This window comes from Silurus meridionalis, chromosome 7, assembly GCF_014805685.1.
Source record: "Silurus meridionalis isolate SWU-2019-XX chromosome 7, ASM1480568v1, whole genome shotgun sequence".
NCBI lineage: Eukaryota > Metazoa > Chordata > Actinopteri > Siluriformes > Siluridae > Silurus > Silurus meridionalis.
The window spans coordinates 10,428,550-10,453,530 of record NC_060890.1 but is presented as its reverse complement, the minus strand read 5'-3'; the positions used below and the strand labels follow the sequence as shown (position 1 = coordinate 10,453,530).

The 24,981-nt window shown below is 36.4% G+C and overlaps 3 protein-coding genes across 6 annotated transcripts in view; 1 reads left to right on the top strand and 2 right to left on the bottom strand.

Annotated features, from left to right (window-relative positions):
• Window positions 1-3,632, bottom strand: part of rnls (renalase, FAD-dependent amine oxidase) — a 29,011-nt gene extending 25,379 nt beyond the window's left edge. For 2 of the 3 annotated variants that reach the window (XM_046853300.1, XM_046853299.1), the window contains exons 1-4: window positions 3,263-3,486; window positions 2,006-2,111; window positions 1,766-1,911; window positions 132-290 (exon numbers count right to left, since the gene is read on the bottom strand). In XM_046853300.1, coding sequence (XP_046709256.1) covers window positions 132-290; window positions 1,766-1,911; window positions 2,006-2,111; window positions 3,263-3,380 — 529 coding nt within the window. In that variant the 5' untranslated portion in view covers window positions 3,381-3,486. The other variant, XM_046853298.1, reaches the window with a different exon arrangement.
• Window positions 3,633-4,314: 682 nt separating this feature from the next.
• On the top strand, window positions 4,315-18,321 carry lipf (lipase, gastric). Its single transcript, XM_046853297.1, has 10 exons — window positions 4,315-4,425; window positions 5,065-5,185; window positions 8,651-8,768; window positions 10,849-11,047; window positions 14,707-14,816; window positions 15,068-15,204; window positions 15,835-15,981; window positions 16,105-16,176; window positions 17,519-17,587; window positions 17,716-18,321. The coding sequence occupies exons 2-10, from the start codon at window positions 5,078-5,080 to the stop codon at window positions 17,947-17,949; spliced, it is 1,194 nt and encodes a 397-aa protein (XP_046709253.1). The 5' UTR covers window positions 4,315-4,425; window positions 5,065-5,077; the 3' UTR covers window positions 17,950-18,321.
• Window positions 18,322-19,637: 1,316 nt separating this feature from the next.
• On the bottom strand, window positions 19,638-24,696 carry ankrd22 (ankyrin repeat domain 22). Of its 2 annotated transcripts, XM_046853303.1 has the most exons (7): window positions 24,623-24,696; window positions 24,329-24,514; window positions 22,104-22,295; window positions 21,915-22,022; window positions 21,664-21,741; window positions 21,483-21,581; window positions 19,638-20,454 (listed from the first exon to the last, which is right to left on the bottom strand). In XM_046853303.1, exons 2-7 carry the CDS (start codon window positions 24,347-24,349, stop codon window positions 20,377-20,379), a joined length of 576 nt encoding a protein of 191 aa, XP_046709259.1. In that variant the 5' UTR covers window positions 24,350-24,514; window positions 24,623-24,696; the 3' UTR covers window positions 19,638-20,376. The 2 variants fall into 2 exon arrangements, with proteins under 2 accessions (XP_046709259.1, XP_046709257.1); XM_046853301.1 differs by lacking the exon at window positions 24,623-24,696 and having other exon boundaries at window positions 24,329-24,616.
• Between the last annotated feature and the right edge of the window lie 285 nt (window positions 24,697-24,981).

The following is a 24,981-nucleotide window of genomic DNA, read 5'->3' as shown; positions in this document are numbered from 1 at the left end:
CCCATTTACATAAAAATATAAATACTTAAAAGCATGAAGCCATCTACTGCATTGCTATCTTAACAAAACAGTGAGCCCAGATAAGTACTGAAATTGCTTGCATGTGTGTGCATGTCTTATAAGGAACTTACAGGAGCCAATGTCTCCTTGTAACTGTAGTATCTGCGGGATGGGCATAGTTAAAACCACCACATCAAACTGCTCTGGTAAACCCTCTTTCCGGTGCACCTCCCAGCACTGCCCTCTGCGGTAAACGTGGGTGAGCTGATGACCGAAAAGCACCTCTGCTCCTGATTGGGTGTAGAGAGGCAGAGTTGGCAATATTTTCGGGAAAAACAAAGAAGGAATGAAACAGTGGGAAGAAGTTGGCTGTGGAACAGATGAGACAAGAGAAGACACATTCATCACACATGCAAACAGTTGAACATGCAAAATGACTCCCCCGATCCTCAAACAAGAATAGACAACGCCCACTTTTATGAATCAAATCATTAAAGGCTTAGACATGAGGTAGTGCATGTGAAGGAGTTTTCATTTACATTTACATCATTTAGCAGATGCCCTAATCCAGCACGACTTATTAAAGCATGCAGCATTACATACGATGTCGGTATGTACTGTATGTTTCAGGCGGAGGATAATATTTTTTAACTACATATGAACAACCATGTTTACTGTAGTGAGATTGGTTGATAAGTCTGAAATTTACTAATGAGAATATATCATATATACTAAATTTTATATAAAATGTCTGTTCTTAGTATAAAGGGCAATTATTTAGTATGCTCAAACATAATTTATCCTATATATAAACTAGGACGGATATAAAGATATAAACCTATTTTCCACATCTTGGTCTTTGTTCTTGCACATGTAAAATATCAGAAAATCCTATATGCTGCCTAATAAGTCTCAGAATATTAGTATAGCAAGACTAATGTCCCTATAAATCTGCCTTGAAACAATGTCCATTGTGAAGAGCACTATATAAATAAACTGAACTTAATATTATCAGCTCTATGATTGCAGAGGCCATAAAACAGTGTGCATAGTCATGTCTAATGGCCCTTCTGTCTCTCTAAGAAAACTGGAAAAAAATTTTAAAGAAGTAAAATGTTGAATTACAACATAGTAGAAAGTACATATGGTCACATATGATGAGATACAGAATCAACAAAAGCTAAGGTGACTCAGTCATGCAAATATTTGCAGTATAGTGGAAACAGTGTCATTATTGATTCTAAATAAAAACGTGTGTAAATCATGGTATTTGGGAGGAATTAATTCCATAATTTCTGTTTATTACCCAGCAAAATAAGATCAAATCCTGCAATGTCCCTTGACTTATTGGATAGATATCAGGCAAACCTTTCCAAGCCAAAAACTATGCAATAACAATGGAAATGGAGTTTTAAATGCAAAAGGGAATGATTAAATATAATATAAATATAATATATTAAAACTTGTAAATACTTTGAATATAAATAACTGAGCACATAAATAATATTCTGATATAATATGAATAAACTGAGCCATGGTTTTATTCATTTTAAAAACATTGATCTGATGTTACACTCAAAGAAAAAGATGTTTCATTGGTTCTAATGATTGTAACTCTTGCAAAATTGAAACCGTCTGTTATATGTTTCACATAAAACCTTTAAATATTTCTTAACAGGGACAAACTAATGAGTCCTTCAGAATGCAAAATGTATTCCTTTTCACTATGATTGTATGTGTTAAGTTACAGTTGAGGAAGACTAACCTGACTCTTTGAGATAGTATTTAACAATGGATGATGTCCCAGATGGAGTTATATAGTGTATAGTGCCTTGCTCCATTGGACTCATGCCCTCCACTGTGGCCTCGAGTGGTTTAAAAATACCATGCATAAGAAGCTCTTGATAAAAACTAGATAGAGGAGAAATACAAATTTAAATATTGCAAGACTACAAAAAGAAATGTAAAACGATTGGAAAAAGCATAAGGGCATAAACAACACCACCTTTTGTGGATTCTGGAATAATATGGTGTGGCAGTGATGTACTGAGCACCGAGGTCCACTGTGCAAAACAAATTGCTTGGACTTCTGCTTGTAGACATCCTTCCTCCTAGAACACACACATTTATCTTGTATTAAGAACTCATGAAGGGCAACACTTAGCACTGTGTTTTAGTGTTAAGCCATGATCACACTCCACATTTTTGCTTGATTCAGAGCATGCAAACACTGGACACCAGAAACACCAATTCAGTGAACCTGCAAATTTGAATCAAGTGAAGAAGAATGACCGATATGAGACCACTATGTCATGTTTTTAGAAAACAAAAGATGAAGAAACACTGATTATAGCATTATCACAGTATTCTGTTTTACACAAAACAGCTGTAAAATATATATATATATATATAAATATTTAACATTTACAATCATATACAGTTGCCACCAATGTTTGCTGCAGGTACCCAAAAACATTTTGCCAGCTGAAAGGCGAGCGTGACCACAACTTTAGTTATAAGTTGGTCATCACTTGTATGTACTGGTTTCATAGCTGGAAACTGATAAAAAACTTCACTATAATCTTAGTGCCTTTCGAAACTCTTCCTTCTTCATGTAACACAGGGCCCCCCAACCACCGGGCCAAGGGCCATGGATCATTTGGTTCCCAGGCTGCACAGAAAGAATAAAAACTTTTACATTTTATTTCCAATTTATTGCAAAATGACCGCTTCCGCATATGCCAATTTCCAGTGCTTGTTTCCACCAGAGTTTTTTTTCTATGCATCCATAAATTAAGCTCCTTCTGATTCTGCATTTTGGTGAGTTGAGGTACATGTTCATTATATATGTGAGAATTAAATGAAGAAAGTATACACATTATATTATCATCATGTAATTCTCTGATCCTTGGAATTTGTTCCTTGCGTGAAAACTGATCTATCATGCAAACATCTTGGAGGCCGCTGATGTAACAAGAATATATGCAAATACCCATGTCAGGCAAATGAATATGCAAAACGGCCCATGACGTCACCACGCGACATATTTCTTTTCAACAAGCGCTAGCAGCTTTCCGCTGAAAACATTTGGCAACCCGGCTGTCATTTAACAGCGTTAGCACAGTAGCTAGCTGGTCACTTGCAGTCTTTTTACACAAACACCTTCAAAATAGGGTTCTCACACATCATCTTTGTTTACAAATCCGCACACAAAAACCAGACACGAGCATCATGAAGCCGGAAGAAAAAAAGAAACCCTGACCTGCTCCCCTCGCCTTGTCCCACACCTCTATGTGGACTCGGTGTGCCATTTCCCGGCGCAGTAAACACGCACACAGCCCTCCAGTCAGTCCTGCTCCGACTATCAGCACTCGGGACATACTGAGAAACAAAAGCACGAATTACACTGATGATAGTGAGATTAAAGTTACGGTAACTGCGACCACGTCAAGCGGCACCAATGCCTAATAATACTATACTCCTATAAACACACCCGCCTCGCTTTATTCTGTTGGCCAACTGAAAGTTTTCCCTGGTTGATGTGGAGCTTTTACACGATCACAAACCCTGCAAAGTCATACATTACTCATTCTATTTATATTAAGTGACATTTTACAAAAAAGAACATTTCCACTATGTTTTTTGTACATTGTATTATAATCCCTTTAGGGTTACATCACGTGATGAACCCCTTATAAATAAGGGTTAATTCTGTTATTTAAATTTTTTATTATTATTATATATGAAGTATAAAATCTAATATGGCTATTTACTGTACTTAAAGTACATTAAGGAGACAAGAAATGTCACAAGGCACACGTGACACAACTGTGAACTGAAAACTGTTTATAGTGACTTCCTCTTGAATCTGATGAGAGAATGTCATGTGTTTGCCAAGCTGCAATTAAAGCTAAATCATTATCACTGGACAGTCTAAAATATAATACATATTCTGGGTTGTTCAGACGTGTTCTTTCATATCATAGTTTGGATAAATACAGTTAGTCGTCGACTTACGACCTATGCAACTTACGACCATGCTCGTGTTACGACCGGTCTATATATATATATATATTTTTTTATATATATTTATATATGTCTTAAGAGCCCAGTGAGACGTTTGTGTATATATATATAATATACACAAGAGCCCAGTGTGTCCTCAAAGCCACGCCCCCTGAAGCGGTCTAGACCAATAGTTGCCCCTTTCCCACACCATTACCAGCTGGTAACACTGTAACATTTACAGACCATTCGCCGAGCGCACTCGCTCTTAATCTGCAGTTAGCCAATCACAATTCAGAAACCGTTCTACACCGATCCAATCCCGTGTCAGAGGAGGCGGGATTATGAAGAACACGGATGGGGGAAGATGACATTGCTGTGAGTGTCGCCTGTTTTTTGGAGAAGGTGATCTGGGAATTGGTGAGTTCTTAGGGAACGTTTAGGTGTGGCGTAATGAGCTGTTTTTAACAATATTAAATAAAACCTTTTTACAAAATGTTTTACTCTGATCGATCGGTTCATTTCAAATACCGTGTGTTGTAACTTCGTTCATAAACAAGGTCTTGTTTTTGTTGTTGTTACACAGGGATTTGTAGTTTATAAAGCAGACTGCATGTTAGTGTGTTGTTACTGCATTTCTTAATGACAACATTTTTATTCACGAGAGTCACGAAAAACATTCATTTATTATATTTCTGGATACTTTTAACTCATACACACTGGACCTGTGCAACTGTTTACTATCTTGTCAATGTTTTCTGTCAAAGGAGTTTTTCCTCTGACTTCTGTATTGTAGTAGAACAAACACTTGGACACTATTTAGTAAAGATGTTTGCAGTTTGAGACCAAAACCAATATTAATATTTAAACTGATGGAGCAAAATGTGCTCAAATTTTCCCCTTGTCTAAACTTGTCATAAGATCACTATTCAGGGAATAATGCATCATTAATTAATTTATTTTGTATTTTTTATTTTTATAAAAGTTAAGCATTGTCTTTGTTGTAGTAATACACTTCTTTGATTTATTTTCCTAATGATGCCACTTTTCTGTTGTTAGATCGGCAGACATCATGTGGCCCCGGTTATGTTTGGGGCTGTTGTTTGTTGGCCTGGTACGAGCAACGCTGCCTGCCTTCGAAACCAACAAAAAGCTGGATCCTGAAGTCTGTATGAATATTGTAAGTTTGACAGATCTGCATTTTTATGATCTATGATGCGTTTCAGAAACCACAGACTGAGAAAATGTTTTTACTCAGTGTGTCTTCTACATTCACACATCCACCATCTCGATTATTATTTACACTTTTCCTCAATGTAATCAAGTACACATCATTAGAGTTATGTGTATGTATGTTTAAATATATCCATTCATTTGGAATATTATCATCCATTTAGATCAGTTAGAAGTTTTTAATTAATTTAGCTTTTTTTCAGAACAAACTCATAAACTCACAGTCCTTTATACAACTTTTTGACTACTTTATAGCTCTGTAAAGCTGCTCGCACCTTCGCACTTTAGCATGTAATTTTGCTTTAGCATTGGAACTTTGCTTTTCATTGGAAGATCTCTCTGTCTGAAACCTTTGGTTCTTTGACCCTGAGAACCACTTCTGCATACAGAACACACCTTTTATCAATGAAAAGCTTATCACGCTGTGTGTACAGGCTACCGGCTTTCCGAGACTAGTGTGATCATGTCTCTTACACACACACACACACACACACACACACACACACACACACACACACACCTAGACACGGAAATTAATGTTCTGCAACGTTTGGTAAGCTATAAAAGATTGTGGTTGCGAAAGAGAATTGAACATTTTATTGCACTTTTAGTTTTTCAAATCCTTCTTCTGTGTGTGTTTGTGTGTAAGAGAGATTTGCACAATATTCTCACAATATTTAAGTTTTTTCCCTGTAATAAGGAAGATTTAGTGTCAGAAAGTGTTTCTTATATATTATTAGATTTTATATCCATAGTGACTGGTATGGTGGATGCCGGCATGTTTTATGTGAGCAGATATATACTTTAACATTTGTTCAGAAAGTGTCTCAGTGTCTATGCTTTGTGACAGTCAGAAGTGGTTTTGTAGGATCGCAGTAACGTGGCAGAGGTTTTTTTTGGGTTCATTGTTTTTTGTCTTCTTAACTTGAGTTGAAAGGAAAAAAAAGGCTTGTGTACCAATGACAGTTTTGTAAATGTTTTCAAATAAGAGATAAGTAACATGTTTTTATCCATTTTGTATACATTTTTTAGTACATACGTAATTATAATCCTTCAACAGGCAGAAGTGAAAAAGGCAAGTAAAAAAATCACTTAATATTTTTTTCTAAATTTGTTTATTACAGTGACATATATTTATTACATATTTATTGTCTATTTATTTTTTGGTGAAATTCCTAAAATACTTTGTCCTATTAAAGTATAAAAAAATAATAACTTAAACTTTGATATCAGTCCATTTAAGTGAATTGCAGAGTAATAGAAAGTAAAGGCAGGTAGGTAACTGTTGTAGGAGAAGAGGAAATAAAACATTATAGGTCATACAGCATGATATTGTAAAAACAGAGAATCTTTAGAGTGATTACAGCAACTATGGTTGTGTTTGTTTGTATCGGTATTGTTAGGGAAGTGCTCACATGCATTCTTTACATGTTACGCATATAAGAACAGTGTAAGAAATGAGACATTTTGAGTTTTTCTGAATACTTGATTTTTCATTTTGATGGCAATTACTCCTGTTAAGTCAGAAGGAATTCTGTCCTTTATGTCAGTTCTTAAAAAAAGAAAAGAAAAGGGAAATCATGCCTAATGTAAACTGGGAAACATTATGGACTTGTGCCTTGTATAGTAACTTGTAAGTCATTTGGATTCACAACACTGAATATTCTAATATTATTTGAACACTTACTTATTAAAAAAAAGATAAAAAAACATTGTGACCTTGCATCAGGAATCAAAACTAGCCAAAGTGCTGTTCTGTTAAAACTGCTGTATAAACCACAATCATTGTTTAAACATTTGCACAGTTAAACAACCAATTTATAGCAAATCAAGGAAACCAGCTTAGATAAGCGTATTGATTTATGTGTCAAAAGGTTTCTCTGAAGCAGTTGGTTGTATTATTTTTCTCTTAGCTGTAAATTTGTTCAAGGTCTTACTTCTGGTTTGAGACCTGCACCCCACCGACCCCCTGCCCCCCGTCAGGCTCAGAACTAGACGTGAGCAAAGACAGAGAGAGATAAGCGTGAGGCAGCAGTGGGTTTATCCTAAAGTGGCCTAAAGTAGAGCGTGCAGACTGCAGGCCCCGGGGGGAGCGGGAAATTGCGGTGCCTTTAATTATGCATGAGGAGATTGCACGGCGGCCCTGGAACCAACAGGCTCACAGTTTCTTTGAAGTTCCCTGATTAGAATGCATTTCATATTTTGAGCGGGGGGTGGGGGTGTGGGGGTGGTGGTAGGGGGATGGCTCCAGACAACAGAATTAAAACTGCTCCTGAAGTGACAAATGGATTACTTTTCTATGCAGAAGTGTGGCAATATGCTCTATTTATAGGGCTTTCGCCTCATGCCCTTGTGAAATGATGTGCAGAGTGAACTGTTATAATGTGACAGGAGTATTTGGATGTATCATTAAATGGATTTCAAACACACTTGAATGTGTGGCTTCGACTACACCGGCAGTCAAAAGTTAATCAAAAGATGGTCAAACTTGCATTAACATTATCAGTAAGTGCTTTATCCTGTCAGGGTCGCAACACACACACACACACACACACACACACACACACACACACACACACACACACACACACACACACACACACACACACATATAGGCAATGTAGAATAGTCAGTTAACTTAATGGGAAATTTTTTTAGAGGTGGGATGAAACCCAAGAATCCAGATTAAACTCACACCGGGTAGGACATATGAAAGACCATACAGATATGATGAGCTCAGGATCATCCCACATATATGTTTATTGTTAATTTCTATTTTATTTTTTATCCTTTTTTAATTTTATTTTTTGATGTCAGAGCTCATTTTACTGCATGTTGTACTGCTAACGGTTACGTACAAACAATAAAGACTATTTAAAAATAGATCCAAATATTTAGATCTAACTGAAAAATGGTGATTTGGACGACTATAATTAGGCCCTGACATTTAATAATTGTACATATATATATATATATATATATATTGTGAAACAACATTCAGGCATCCTGATGTATTTGCTATATCATGATATATCATCATCTTTTTTTTGCACGCCTCTACATGGTACAGTTAAAATTTCACCATGACTAAAACACTGCATTAGTGTATATAAGGGTGAGATCCTGACTCCCAGGCCTCTAACCCACAGAGCTGCTGTGATTCATATATGTTTATTTATAGCATAATAGAACAAATGACATCATTGTGTGAAAGACTAAGATGAAAAACTGTGCTTTTAAAAAAATTATTATTATTTAAGTCAATTATATAATTATTAGATTATTGATACTATGTGAATAAGGTTTAGTGATTTTTCTTTACGATTTTCTATTTGCATTGACACCGATGTCCGTGTGCTGATATGCCACTTGGACTTTGCTCATGTTTCTTGCTTGTGTCTGCATTCATCAGAGTGAGATCATCAGACACTGGGGTTATCCGGCTGAAGAGTTCGAGGTAGTCACCGATGACGGCTACATCCTGAGCGTCAACAGAATCTCACACGGCATCCAGAGTAAATTCCAGCAAGGTGAGATTTTCGATACGGAACCTTCTTAAACCCCGCAACTAGACGCTTTAATCTTGATGTGCGACAAGGAACAATGCAAGGATTACACCTATACCACGGGGCTGAACTTGTGCTCTGACTTGGTTTCACACATTCTCGAGCCATTTCGAAACAGTCACACCACAAAGTAAAAGAGAAGTGGGTTTTGAATTAGTCAGCTTTCTGCATGCAGGGGAGGATCTTTCAGGCTATTATAAAACCCTTCTTGCACAGAAGGTGCAGCCCACGCGTAACCTCGGTTTTAAGTAATGTTTTAGATTTTGTACTTGCACTTGTGAGCCAAGGTTTCATAAGACACCTCTGTATTCCATATGGATGTTGATTAAATAAATAAAATACCCGTATCAGGTCAGACCTCTTTGAAGCAATGTTTGCCAGCAAATAAGTTAATTTTAGCTCTTCACAGGCTGATGGTTTATGCTTAAGCACATCCCGTATATTCTTTGCAGTAGGGGAAAAAAGGAAACAGGAGACACTGTAATACATTTCTGATAAATACATTTCCACATATTCATACTATATAGCATTTCTTTGATGGGTATGATTATGTATTCAGATTTATGGCACACATTGCACAAGGTTGCATTCATTATATTATTTTTAGTCAAATATTTCTGGTAGAAATCGTCCTTTTGTTCCATCACAACTTAATATTCGGCATATTTCATTAATACGCAGAGTGATTTAAAAAAAGCTGCACGCACACGTGATATTTTCACCAGGGGAAAATCGGCGGAGTGGAACAACCCATTCAGCTGCCTCCTTTCTTTACACTGACATGACATGATTTCGCTGACACAAATCTGCTGGAAGATTTCAGCAGAAGAACCATGGCCATGCTCCATGTTGTTATTTTATTATTTTTTTGTTCTTTTTAATATAACTAGACATGCTAGGCTGTGTATTAAAGCTTATTGAAAATAAATGTGTTTTTGTGTGTGCTTTGAAGAGATATCTGTATGTTCACAAGGCCTCTGGTATTATGATGGTTAAACTATTTAGTAAAAGCTAATAATGGATTCTGATGTGAAATAAATAAGTAAAAAGATCATCAAACAGTTTATGTCGGTTGATGAGTGTGGTGGCGTCGAGCGTATTCGGCGCGGTACGCTTTAGAGCTCGGCAGCAGCTCTGGAGACGCATCTCATTTCCTGCTGTCCCACTTCTCCCTGCCACATGGGATAGATAGAGTACAACATGCCTCAGTGGAACACAAAACCAAACAAGTTCTGTAACAAAGAAAGAAGTTCATTCAGGCTTACGAGTTAAGGCCAAATTAAAATGACAGTTAAGGTAAAAAAAAAAAAAAACGAAGGACATCTGAGAGAAAGTTTCTTTTTTAGTTCCTTAATTAGTTTTTAAATGCAGTAATTCATTTCCCAATATAAAGCAGTTTAAATAGATTTTTTTTTCTCATAGCTACGCTTCCTTTCCCATGTGTGGTGTGGCTAAATCTTATGCAATTAGTTCTTTCACATGAGATTGCAAGTCAGTTGTGCAAAATGGTAAACCTCAGTTTCACAGGTCACGCTAGGACTTTGGGTTACGGCTTACGGGCTATTGAGTGGGGGATGGAGCACTAAGAATGGCTAGTATAAAGTAAAACAATCCTATCAGGTCAGGCTCTGTTTGTGCTCCAGAGAGGTCCAGCTTACTTCCTGTTTCTGATGGAGATCAGTGATAAAGCTTCCAAAAAGAAAATGTAGAAGTGCAGCAGGCAGCTCACTTTGGCTTAAAGGTGGTACAAATATTCCCTCTGCTGGCTGCACACAAAATCACTGCTGTGTGCTAGTTTCATGGAGAAGCAAGAGCACAATGGCATTAATAATTATTTGAAGGACGATGCCTTTATATGTCACATACACACATACATTTTCACATATAATCAAAACATTTTTTGTTGTTATTTTGGAAATGTTTAAGGGCCTTGTTCAAGGGCTTCACACTGCTCATGTTTGAAACCCTGATCTTCTAATCAGTCACTCAAAATCTTAAAACTAACCAATCACTGTCACTGGCTTTTATTTCCTGTTTGTGGCAGAGCCCAGGCCTGTGGTGTACCTTCAACATGGGCTCCTGGCCGCAGGAAGTAACTGGGTGACCAACCTCCCCAACACCAGCCTTGGCTTTTTGCTAGCGGATGCTGGATTTGACGTGTGGATTGGAAATAGCCGTGGGAACACCTGGTCAAGAAAACATGTCAAGTTTACCCCTAAGCAAAAAGAATACTGGCAGTTTAGGTGAGTTTCTGTTTTGCGGTTTTCTTTTTTTCGCACACATTTATTTTGGCTTTATCCAAAATTAACAATTTACTACCACTATTACTACTACTACTAATAATAATACTACTATTACTAATAGCACATTTTTGACAAGTTGCACAGAATGCAGTACAACTGAGTATTAAAGATTCAGTTATATGATTAAATGTATGCAAAGTGTAATGTAAATAGACAAGGACTGAATACAGTGAAATACATATAAGAACTAGATTAAATGAATACAATTAAATAAATGTAACAATTTAAACAAAATAGAATAGAATAGAATAGAAAGAAGAAATAAATACTAAAGGAAGTACTTTCAGGGTTTTTTTTGCATTTTCAATGAAGAATACAGAAAACAATAGAACTATAAAATTACAGCTTGAGGGTATATTATATACTTATACACACACATATCTTCATATATATGTATGGATTAAACAGAATATTTTTTATATATACAGTGGAACCCGGTTATGTCGATGTCCTGGGGGGTCGCCAAAAAGCATCGAGGCAACCGATGATTGAGATAAACGAAAATCAAAATGGCGGCAATATATTAATGTGCTTGAAATTTCTTTATGTACATGATGTGCGTTAATAAATGAGAATGTGCATGCACGTGTTTTTGAAGGTTTTTTTTACACAACAGCGTTGCCGTGATTTGTTTGATGAAGGCATGCTATAAAAATACATACAGTATACAGTTTATCTGTCAGGAATCCACCTGCCACGCCCCCTTCGGCGTCCCCTTCAGCGTGTCAGGTGCTTTCTCGGCCACGTTCTCTGAAGCTCCGCTTCAATCGCGCACATCTGGTGCTCGTTTATCATCATCACCAGCTCCTATTTAAACTTCCACACTCTCACTGTCCGTTATTGTTGGTATATGTTGGTTCACGGCGGTCGTTGTTATCGCGTATGCGTATCTCGGTACGTGCCTTCCCACCGGCACTCTCTCAACGGCTGCTCTTTTCTTCCCAAAGCGCACCGCGGATCCCCCCGCATAACATTTAACAACAAAAGGCATATGTGCACTAACTAACAGCAGAGATTCACCAGTATACAATACAACACCTGTAGCAGCTGTAAGCCTTTATTTTTCTGCCACTTTCGCGAGTTCTTCTGCGGCTGCACCGAGATAACCGACGTTAAATGGCAAATTTTCCCCCCCTTGTGCTCGAGATATTAGGGTTCGGCGACATACAAAAAAACCAAAACCGATAAAAAATGCTTAGAAAAAGCGAGAATTTGGCGGTTCCACTTCAAAAACGTCGACTTAATAGGGTTGTCGAGGTAACCGAGGGCGAGATAACCGGGTTCCACTGTGTATGTGTGTGTGTATGTGTGTGTGTGTGTGTATATATATATATATATATATATATATATATATATATATATATATATATATATATATATATATATATATATATATATATATGTGTGTGTGTGTGTGTGTGTGTGTGTGTGTGTGTGTGTGTGTGTGTGTGTCCCCCTGGTGGTCTAGTGGTTAAGATACAGTGTTCCCACCGCTGCGACCCGGGTTCGATTCCCGGTCAGGAACCATCCCCAGCCACTCTCAGTGCCGGTCCCAAGCCCGGATAAATTGGGGAGGGTTGCGTTAGGAAGGGCATCCAGCGTGAAAACATGTGCCAAATCAAACATGCGGAGGATCCGCTGTGGCGACCCCTAACGGGAGAAGCCGAAGAAAGTTTTATATATATATATATATATATATATATATATATATATATATATATATATATATATATATATATATATATACACAGTTGTGTTCAAAATTATTCAACCCCACTGAAATTGATTGTTTTGGTCGGTTTGACATTGATTATGATCATTCAGTCATCCTGCTTACAATTAAATCAAAGAGGCACGTGTAGGTCAGACAAATATAACATAACATTTATAATGAAATAACCACAAATGTCTTTTCTGAGCTCACATCATTAGCAGTTTTATTCAACCCCAAGTGACATTCAATCTTAGTACTTAGTACAACATCCTTTTACAGTTATAACAGCTTTTAAGCGTGAAGCATAGCTTGACACAAGTGTCTTGCAGCGATCTACGGGTATCTTCGCCCATTCATCATGGGCAAAAGCCTCCAGTTCAGTCACATTCTTAGGCTTGCGCACTGCAACTGCTTTCTTTAAGTCCCACCAGAGGTTCTCAATCGGATTTAAGTCTGGTGACTGCGATGGCCACTTCAAAATGTTCCAGCCTTTAATCTGCAACCATGCTCTAGTGGACTTGGAGGTATGCTTGGGATCATTGTCCTGTTGAAAGGTCCAACGTCTTCCAAGCCTCAGGTTTGTGACGGACTGCATCACATTGTCATCCAATATCTCCTGGTACTGAAGAGAATTCATGGTACCTTGCACACGCTGAAGCTTCCCAGTACCTGCAGAAGCAAAACAGCCCCAAAGCATGATTGACCCCCCGCCATGCTTCACAGTAGGCAAGGTGTTCTTTTCTTCATAGGCCTTGTTCTTCCTCCTCCAAACATAGCGTTGATCCATGGGCCCAAACAGTTCTAATTTTGTTTCATCAGTCCACAGAACACTATCCCAAAACTTCTGTGGTTTGTCCACATGACTTTTGGCATACTGCAGTCGACTCTTCTTATTCTTTGGGGACAGCAAGGGGGTGCGCCTGGGAGTTCTGGCATGGAGGCCTTCATTACGCAGGGTGCGCCGTATTGTCTGAGCAGAAACTTCAGTACCCACATCTGACAAATCTTTTCTCAGTTCCTCAGCAGTCACACGGGGACTTTTCTCCACTCTACGCTTCAGGTAGCACACAGCAGTCGAAGTCAGCATCTTCTTTCTGCCACGACCAGGTAGCGTTTCAACAGTGCCCTTTGCCTTGAATTTGCGAATGATGCTTCCTATGGTGTCTCTTGGTATGTTTAACATCTTTGCAATCTTCTTATAGCCATTGCCCTTCCTGTGAAGAGTAATCACCTGTTCTCTTGTCTTCCTGGACCATTCTCTTGACCTCACCATGTTTGTAACCACACCAGTAAATGTCTAGAAGGAGCTGAGTATCACAGTCATTTTAAAGCTGCCTAATTGGTGCTTATTAGGCTTTATTGCTGCTCCCTGATATCCACAGGTGTTTTCAATACCTGATTGAAAACACTTCATTGAACCTCTGTTCTTCAGAGTGGTAGTCTTTAAGGGGTTGAATAATTATGTCAATGAAGAATTCACAAAAGAAACATTTACTACTGTATTACAAAACTAATTGATGTCATTTTAGTTGCATATGGTTCTTTAAGAAGTCCTTGTAGGATTTCATTCTGAATACAATTACAAATGTACACTAAATTCCCTAAAACCATTTACAGCATTGGGGGTTGAATAATTTTGAACACAACTGTGTATATATATATACATACAGTATATATATAGTACAGTATATATATATATATATATATATATATATATATATATATATATATATATATATTACACTGTATATATACTGTATATATTCATTATGTAATGTTTGTCATGTGTGTAATTTGATGAGCTTCTTCCTTGAGCAGCTCATGCAATGTTTCATCCAACCCAGGTGTCACAATACTGTTCTGTTTTTGTGTGTCTTTGTGGCAGCCATGATGAAATGGCTAAGAGGGACCTTCCAGCAGTAATAAACTTCATCACAAAAGTCACAGGACAGGAGCAGATTTTCTATGTTGGCCATTCTCAGGGAACCACCATTGGTAATATATGACATTGTTTTGAGTCAGACGTGGCGTGTGATCTAGTTTAGTTGTTGCATAATTATGTACTTTAAACCACATGTGTGCTCTTTGGTTTGTTCAAGAAACACATGACATTTGAAACCTTTTAAGGAAGTTATTTAAAAATAATTTATTATTTCAACATTATGGAAATGTTTTAATATCTGAAAGCAAGCACCAAGAAACAAATATGCTTAATCAATGACCTGATCTTTTTGTGCCTTTTGTAGCTTTTATGGCTTTTTCCACAATGCCAGAGCTGGCTAGCAAAATCAAGATGTTTTTTGCATTGGCTCCAGTAGCCACAGTTGCTTTCACAGAAAGTCCTATGGGCAAACTGAGTATCCTCCCTGAGTTTTTCATCTGGGTGAGTATGAGTACTTAAAATCCACCATTGCACATACACTATATGGACAAAAGTATTTGGACACCTGACTTTTCCAGCCATATGTGGTTCTTCACCAAACTTTTACCACAGAGTTGGAGGCACACAGATGTATAGGACGTCTGTGGATGCAGTAGCATTACATTTCCCCTTCACCTCAACTAGGAGACCCAAACCTGTTCTTGCATAAAAATGCCTCTGTGCACAAAATTGAGCTCTATGAAGATATGCTTTACATGGGTTAGTGGGGAAAATCTTGAGTGGCCTGCTTTAGATCTTTAATCTCAACACTACTAAACACCTTTGGGATAAATTGGAACGCAGACTGCACCCCAGGGCTCCTCACCCGACATCAGTACTTGACGTTACTAACACCTTTGTGGTCAAATGAACACAAATCTCTATAACCACACTCCAAAATCTAGTGGAACATCTTCCCATAATAGTGGAGTTTGTTATAACAGCAAATATGGAATGGGATGTTCAGAAGGCACATACAAATTTGATGGTCAGGTGTCCACAAACTTTTGTCTATATAGTGCATGTACATATTTGTCACGCACACACACACTTTCAAAGGTTTAACATTGTCTTTTTTTCTGTAATTCTCAGAAATTATTTGGGCACAAAGACTTTTTTCCTCAGACTGCTCTCATCAAGTTTTTTGCCACCCAGTTCTGCAGCAAGAAACCAATAAGCGTGCTGTGTGGAAATATATTTTTCCTCCTGTGTGGTTTCGATGAGAAAAACCTGAACATGGTAAGTTGTTCAACTGAGCACCTTTTCCTAACAAATGAAAGCATAATCTTGTATTTTCATAAGATTTTCAGTGCGGAAACACAGTCAGCAGTTTCAGTTTCTCTTCTCTCTCTTTCTCACCAGACCCGAACGCCCGTGTACACAACACACTGCCCTGCTGGAACCTCTGTCCAGAACATGGTCCACTGGGCTCAGGTCAGTATAACACACATCATCTAAAGTCTATGCTTCTTTCTATTTTAGACTTCACAATATTAGGACAAAAACTTATTGATGCTTCTAAAAACATGCAACATTTTGAGTGGTCCCTTGTTTGGTTCAGTAAGATGGCAGTAGGTGAGACTGGATGGTGCTAGCTACTCCATCATCTGCTACTTTCTTAGCCCTAATGGATTTTCTTCACACAACCAATTACGAAAAGACTGCAGATATGAACTAACTAGTATTACAAATATTTTTTGTACATAAATAGTACATCCACACTGTTGGCTAATTGCTGTTTAGGGATAAATTACTTTTTAAGATAAGATAAACCTTTATTCGTCCCACAGTGGGGAAATTTCTATGTTACAGCAGCAAGACAAAGAAATAAAAATAGATGCAAATATATAAAAAAGAATATACAAAAAATAAAAACAGAGAAATAAAAACAAATAATAATAATAATAATAATAACAAACAAAGAAATAAAAATAAATTCAAATATATGAAAAAGAATATACATATACTACAATAACAGTATATACACAGTAAAATGTATAAATACAAATAGGAAAAAAACAAAATTACGCGTTTCAAGTAATATTTCAAGGTGGTATTGCATGTAATAAAAGGACTACATTATTAGGTTTATTTAAATACTACAAGTTCTCACACCATTTTGCCAAAAGTTTGTGGACACCTGACCATAATATTCATATGTGATTTTTAAACATCCCATTCCACATTAAGTCCCCATTTCTTCTAATAATAATAGTCTCAACTCTTCTGGGAAGATGTTTCATTAGATTCTGGATTGTGCTTGTTTAGATTGTTGCTCTTTCAGACATAAGGGTGTTAGTAAAGCCAGGTACTGATGTACGGTGACATGAGGATGCCTGGGGTGCAGTCATCCCATAAGTGTTCAATAGGGTTAAGGTCAGAGCTCCATAGCAGGAGACCTTTCTCTCCAACCCATGCAAAGCAAATCTTCATGGAGTTTGCTTTTTTACACAGGGGCATTGTCATAGTGGAACCGGTTTGGGTCTCCTAGTTCAAGTGAAGGAAAACATTTATTCTACTGCACCCAAAGACTTCCAATACAATGGTGTGCCTTCAGCTTTGCAATAACAGTTTGAAAAAGAGCCACATATGGCTGGGAAAGCAAGGTGTCCCAATACTTTTGTCTATATCAATACTCTCCCCTTCCGCTCTTTGGTGATAAGGGTTATAACACACATCCATAAAGCCCTGTATTTAGAGGTCCTCATTAATTGAGGACTGACACCACTACACTATTGTAAAATGAAACAGGGGCCATATTATTTTGTTTTAACAGGCTGTAAAGAGTAAGAGACTGATGGCATATGACTACGGAAAGGCTGGAAACATTGTTCATTATAATCAGGTAAGTAGCAGTAAACTATCAAAATATAATAAAGCTGTCTCTTATACTATCTCTAGTTAAGCAGAAGCATAATTTTAAGTGCTAAAGATCTCTTAAAGCTAATTCTGTTATCTTCTGTCTTAAATCAGTCAATCCCTCCTCTGTATAACGTGCGGGACATGAAGGTGCCTACGGCGGTGTGGTCCGGAGGACACGACACGCTGGCAGACCCAAAGGATGTGGCGTTGCTGCTCAAACAGATCCCTAACCTGGTGTTCCAGCGCAAAATCCAGCATTGGGAACACCTGGATTTCATCTGGGGACTGGACGCCCCGCAGGAGATGTACGAGCAAATAATCCAGTTGATGAGAAAGAATATCTGACCGCCTTTTATGCCTTTTAATGTGAAGTTTTAGTGTTATAACAATACAACAACCAGCACTATGAATTTCTTAATAATTCTTTATCAGGGAATTACAGCAAAAAATACTAACATTTTTACTTTCTTTTACATTACTTGTTGTACCTCAAATTTATCTTACATTATCTTTGTTTGATTTGTAAATACACCGTGTTCCAAACTATTATGCAAATGCATTTTTTTTTCTAAATAGTAAATATGCTTAAAGATTTTATATTTTAATTTTAATAACATTTATATTACAATGTGAATGTTATTACATGCAAAAGAACTGACAATGTAAACTGCTTTATTGACATTTTGGAAAAATCACAAAATATGCTGTTCCAAATAATTATGCAGGATGCACTTTTAAACTATTCAAAAGGTTATAGTGAACTCAAAGCTCGAAATCTGTCATATATGGTGCATTGACAGAATCTTCTTAATACAAATACAAATTATTAACATTTCAAAATACATGTTAATATATGCACCTTCTTTGAAATGACTAACAACTCTCTCATCTATTGAAGTCCATGTATAGTTTCTGCCTGTATTTAATTTGAGGATGCCAGAATTGCCTCTCAGAGCTGTTGTTTGGAGCTATTCCGACACCCACCTTCATAGCACTTTTAAAGTGCGTTTTGCAGCATGTGATGGTGGGTTGTCCTGCATAAAAATCAGTTTATACCATGGCAGAAAATGATCTGTTAGGAACTTCACATATCTCACAGAGATCATTTTGACACCATAAGGAGTTCCTAAAGGGACCTACCATTTCACTTCCCAATATTCCAGCCCAAAGCATCACTTCACCACCTCCTTGCTGCAGTCACAGTCTTGTTGGAACAGAGTGGCCATTTAGCCATCAACTCCATCCAGTGTAGCACGCCATTCGTCAGTAAACAAGACAGTAAAACAAGAAAACGAGTCTTCATATATCTCTTTGCAAACTGCTAACGTTTCTCTTTGAGAGATTTGGTTAGGGGTGGCTGAAATACAGCTTTAAGCACAACTACCAGCCTATAAACGATCCTGCATCGATAGGTTTTTGGTACTTCAGAAACAGCAGCAGCTTCAAATATCTGCTGCTCAATATTGTTTTATTTATTTTTATAGCTGCCCTTTTATTACTATTTATTTGTCTGACAGAAATCTTTCTTAGTAAGCCTTTATCTGATTGCATTCTTGTGTTGTGAATCACTCACATATCTTTTGATAGTTTGATGATCTTTGTTCAGTTTCTGATATACATCAATTGTTTGCATGCCTTTGGCTAGACATTGCAGTTTTTCACATTTTTTATCTTCAGAAAGATCTTTCTTTCCATCCATATTGCATCAGAACTGTGACTTGCTTAATAATGTGAAACAACCTCTTTAAGAAGGGTACGTTCTTTTACTAAGATCACCTGGAAAGCTAACAAACAAACCTGTCTGTGCTTGATACCCGTTACTCCAAAATATATGAGAAAAACAAACAAATGCTTTCTTTAAAAAACTGTAACCTTAAACATATTTTTCTGAAATCCCACTGAAATGTTACTTACATAATAATTTGGAACACAATGTATGCTTTTAACTCAGGAGCTGCTTTCTCAATTGAATGTAAATGAGTGTTTAATGATAAGAAACTACTTTTAACAATGTTTCACAGAAAATGTTGTGAATTTTTGTAATCTGTTTTTTTTTTCTTCCCCAATTTGAAAATCATGATTTACATTTTCCAAATGCACTGACCAAAGCATGTTTTTTAATGAAGGATTATTTTACTTATTTTATAATCAGTGGCCTCAAAACCAATAAACATTTGTAATTAAAAAAAAAACCCATCACATTCATTTTAAACCTCAACAGGGAACTAAAAGGGAGGATATTAATTGTACAAAATAAATACCCTCATGTCTTATAGAATTACTGGTAATGTGAGTAGACATGCAACAACTAACAATACTTAAAAAAGAACCCCTACATAATAGATGTATGATGTAGATTTTTAATGTTTTAAACATAGATTTAAATTTGAAATACATGACAACTGTGCAAAAAAAAGTGGTTTTACCATATATAAAACATTTCACATGAATCACTATTATAGTGGAAACAGTACAGTATTGTCAGTCTGGACACATTAAACACAAAACACAATTAACACTACTCCTTTTAAGCCTTTTCATAATGATGCTGTGTAACTTCCAATACCTAATACTGTAACTTATTTCAAAAGCTGTACAATTGTAAGCCTGTGTCCTTTGTGTATTTAAATTATTTGTGTATAAACATTTTGAAAAGGCATTTGCACTCATGTTGTAAAGTTCACATTTCAGAGTTCGCATCTTTTCATTGTAGACTTTAAAATACAGGCTATTATTTCAAATGATCCTTTTGTACTCAAATAGGTAACATTGTCATTTAGATTTTTCCAGCATCACTACAATTTTGTTGAATTTGAGTCTGATTGCAATATCCAGTGGCGTTTCACCCTCCTGCAAGAAGAAACATAGTGTTCACTTTTAAAACGTAGTATATACACATGTAGCACCTGTATAAAGCAGAATCAAAGATTTTATTGCCATGTCAGCAACTTCATAAAAAATTTAAAAATTGAAGTAAACAGAATGAAGAAATAGAGGAGTTCAGATTACTTAAAATATTTTAAATTTACATGAGATTAAAATCTTAAGACATTTGGTAGTGGTATCTTACCAACAAATTTCCTTAAGTGAACTTGCTTATATAAAAGTGTTGTCTATTTGCAATAAAAGCAGGATAATACAATAAAATTGGTTTAACAGAAAGAGGGTTTTAAAGAACATAAATAGGGAGAAATGTGTGCATAAATTTATCCTATTCATCATCGAGTGAACAACACGATGAATTTTTGTTTTAAAAGGGATTAAAAGTTTTACAAAGATCACTTGTATAAAAATATTAAATCAAAGACTTTTAAAAATGTATGACTATAATAAATGTGTTGCCATCACTATCCATTTAAACTCCTAAAAAATCTATATATATCTGATTATGTCCACTCCAAATGTGCACTCCAGACATCCTATTTACTGAGTTATGCTTTATGTGCATTTTATTCTATTATATATACCACAGCCTTGTTGAATGCTTCATCCTTGATAAGAATGTATGGATACTAAAAGACATTAGTCCTAGATCCAAGGTTTAGATTAATGTGCTTGCTCTAATCCACACTGGGATTTACATTACAGATGCTGCATAAACATAAAAGTAGAGTGGAAACTTTGTAAGAAAATGTTCACATTTTTTTTTGGAGTGAGTCTCTAAAAGATTTCCAGACACAGGAAAGTTCAGTGTGGATTCTTGATTATTTATAGCTGTTATAGTGCAAGTGCATAGGCCTAGTGCATAGTACCATTCACAGACATTCTAAAAACGTTGTATGGAAAACTAACTACTAAATAAAATGTAAATGTGTGACCTATAGGTTGTACCTGCCATATTCAGTTGTGCATGCAAAAAAAACCCTAAATCAACTTACTTTGTTTTGGATTGAAATATCAGCATTTGCCATCAGTAACAGTGGAACGATTTTGTGACTTTTACACTGGCAAGCGTAGTGAAGTGCAGTGTTGCCTTTCTGTTAATGAAACGCACATGATTCATTAACAGCGAAACGTGTCTATGAAAATCTCCCAAACTGAATGTTTAGCATTACTTACATAATCTACAGCGTTAACGTCTGCTTTACTGTTTATAACCATCTCCAGCAGGTTTACATGCTGTTTCTGTTTCATGATCTGTCAAAGTGGATAAACCAGTTATTTGGTGTATCTTGATGGAAACAAAAAAAAGTGTGCGATCATATCTGATGTAGAATTGAAAGATTAGGCATGCACTTGCTTTAAACGACAAATACATTTTCCGCATTCACGAGCAGATTCATTCTCCAGAGAAAAGACGTATACTGTACCATTATAAGATATCCAATCAATAGGATAGGCATGAGAATAACAATCATGAGATAATCCAAGAAGGAAAATGTTCTTTTTGCAGCATAGTGCAGGCAAGTCCTTTGTTTCTAAAGACAGAAAAGTGTACTATTATTCCATGCATGCATTCACAAATGCTTTTACCATCAGATGCAAGCCGCATAGGATACCTTGTTTTTAATGGATACATCAGCGTTTAGATCTAAAAGGTATTTGACAATGCTGACGTTCCCACTCCGACAGGCAGCTATGAGTGGGGAGTCTCCAAATAATTCATCTTGAACATTTAACTTCTTTGGATCAGCCTTGAGCAGTTGGTAAACCTGTTGGATTTCATCCATGTAAGCTGCTTGGCAAATGGGCTATAGAGAAAAAAAAAAAAAAAAAAAGGACAAACCTATATAAATGTGCACTATGTTAGACACAACAAAATCAATATTTATCTTTGATTTATTACTTAACAACATGTATGTTTTAAAAGTTTGTTCCTGTTATCACTTTACAATACCTCACACATATATTTTACTTTGCAACTGTTACACTGTCTCCAAAATCATGTGCCAATTCCAAATGCATGAGTTGGTCCACTTTAGCAGTTATCAGAGCCTCCACTCTTTTGGGAAGTCCTTCCACAAAATTTTGGAGCATAGCTGTGGGGGGTTTGTGTTTCATACACTTGTGTCAAGTAAGAAGGCCTGGTGTGTAGCCAGCGATTTCATTCAGTCCAACAGTGTTCAATGGGTTTGAGGTCAGGACTAAGGCAACTTGAGTTCATCCAAAAAATTGTCTGGAGCTCGCTTTGTGTATAGAGGCATAATCCTACTCGAACAGGATTGGGCTGCTTAACTCCAGGGAAGGGAAATTGTAATGCTTTAGCATACAAAGACCATTGTGTACGTTCAACATTGTGGAAACATATTGGGGAAGATAAATATGAGTGTGATTATCAGGTGTCTACTTTTCTTTGTCTATAAACCAGAAGTTTTTTTTCCTTGTCAGCTGATGTTAATAAGTCACAGATGTTAGCTGACACAGTTATTGAGAAGTATTAAAACATTTAGTTACAGCTTTATTTCTGTTACAAAGCTTTGATACTGAAGGTATCCTCCAAAAATGTTCAGTAAATGTCTCATGAAAATCTTTATTATAAAACCAAATATATAATACAAAAATGACCTTCTCATGTGTTATGTCAAGTGTGACAGGGCCAAGACCACTGATTTGTGGTCTTAACTGATTAAAATCAAGCATTCATAGGCATAATGTATTTGTGTATTATATATGTATATATATACAGTGGAACCTCGGGTTACGAACGCCCTGGCATACGTATAATTCAGGTTACGAATCGCAGTTTCTTCAAAATTTTTGCCCTTGGTTACAAACAAAATTTCGGGATACGAACGTTGTGCACCAAAAAAAACGCAGGCAAGTTGTTTCTTTTCTTATCGCCACCCACACTCTCCCACGCGTATCCGGATACGAACTTTTCAGGTTACGAATAAAGTACCGGAACCAATTAAATTCGTAACCGAGGTTCCACTGTATATATATATATATATATATATATATATATATATATATATATATATATATATATATATATATAAAATCACCATCATCTTTCAGCTGCTTCCATTAGGGGTCGCCATAGCTGATCATCTGTCTTATCATCTCGATATACCCCATGTCCCTCCTCTGCACATGTCCAAACCTCCTATATATATATATATATATATATATATATATATATATATATATATATATATATATATATATATATATATATACACACACACACATATATATATACTTTTTTCCTTGGACAGGAAATATATTCTTGTACAGTCTAGTGTCTTCTCTATTATACACTGGCATAAAACCTTGGTTTTCAAACTGGCATATGAAGACCCCCCTGGGAAAAGAGATATATCTCTTTACATTTTATCATAATGGTGAAATTCACACCTATTACAATACAAAACAATCTTAAATCAAATGTCAGGATTACATTTAGCAATAAAAATAATCTAACTGTGACTCCACGGTGTGTGACTGTGCACACAGATAATAAGCCTGATATTTGAATAGTAATGTCTCTATAGACTGCATCATTTGACTGTTTTTTCTTAGTTAAAGGCATTATCTGTACATTCATAGCAAAAAACATTCAATGCAAAAAAACAAAAAGAAAAAAAGAAAAGAAAAAAACAAATGAGCATTTCAACCTGGACTGAAGCTGGAGAAGTGACTTCAGACATACTCTGTACAAAAGGTCATTAAAAGGACAGAGGATTATAAAAAAAAAGTATCGGCTGGGCATCTATGTAACCTGTAGCATCCTAATTAGAAGTATAATATTAATACAGTTGCGATTATGAGAATATTGACACACCTCTGAATATAAGATCCCCATAGTGTTGTCTCAGTTCTCAGGTCAAGTGGCGTGTATAGGAGCGTCTCTGTGAGGAATGCTGGTGTCTCTGGGACTTTCTCTGTCTGACTCTTTGTGAAAGTAGTAACGTTGAATTCTTCTTTTTAATCAGATGTTTTGAAATTCTTCCGTGGCTTTTGTTGCAATCTTGGAAAAGGAAATGGAAGAAAGAGAAACGCGTACAAAATTAGGCATATGAAGGATTTACCACCATCCCTCTCTACCCCATACCTCACCCCCCACCCCATTCAATACCACAGCACAGCGCACGGGAGTGTCGCAATACCCGGAAGTTCGTTTACGTCATACAGGTGTGCCATCAGGAAGAAATGTTTCACTGATAAATATTATTTATTTATTTTCCAATGTAGAGCTAATCACTCTTGTATAAAGATGTTTAGCCCAAACTAGTTTAACAAATCTAATTACTAGTTTAAAGTTGGACACCATTTTAAAAATGACTATTAATAAAAATCGATATGAACTAGTAGAATTGTATGCAATCTAGAGAGTTATCTAAGACATGATCAGTGATTAATAAACATCACTGCATGACACAAGCGCATGAAAAACTATATTTTGTACATTTAAAAGAGGCAAAGCTAGAAAGTCTG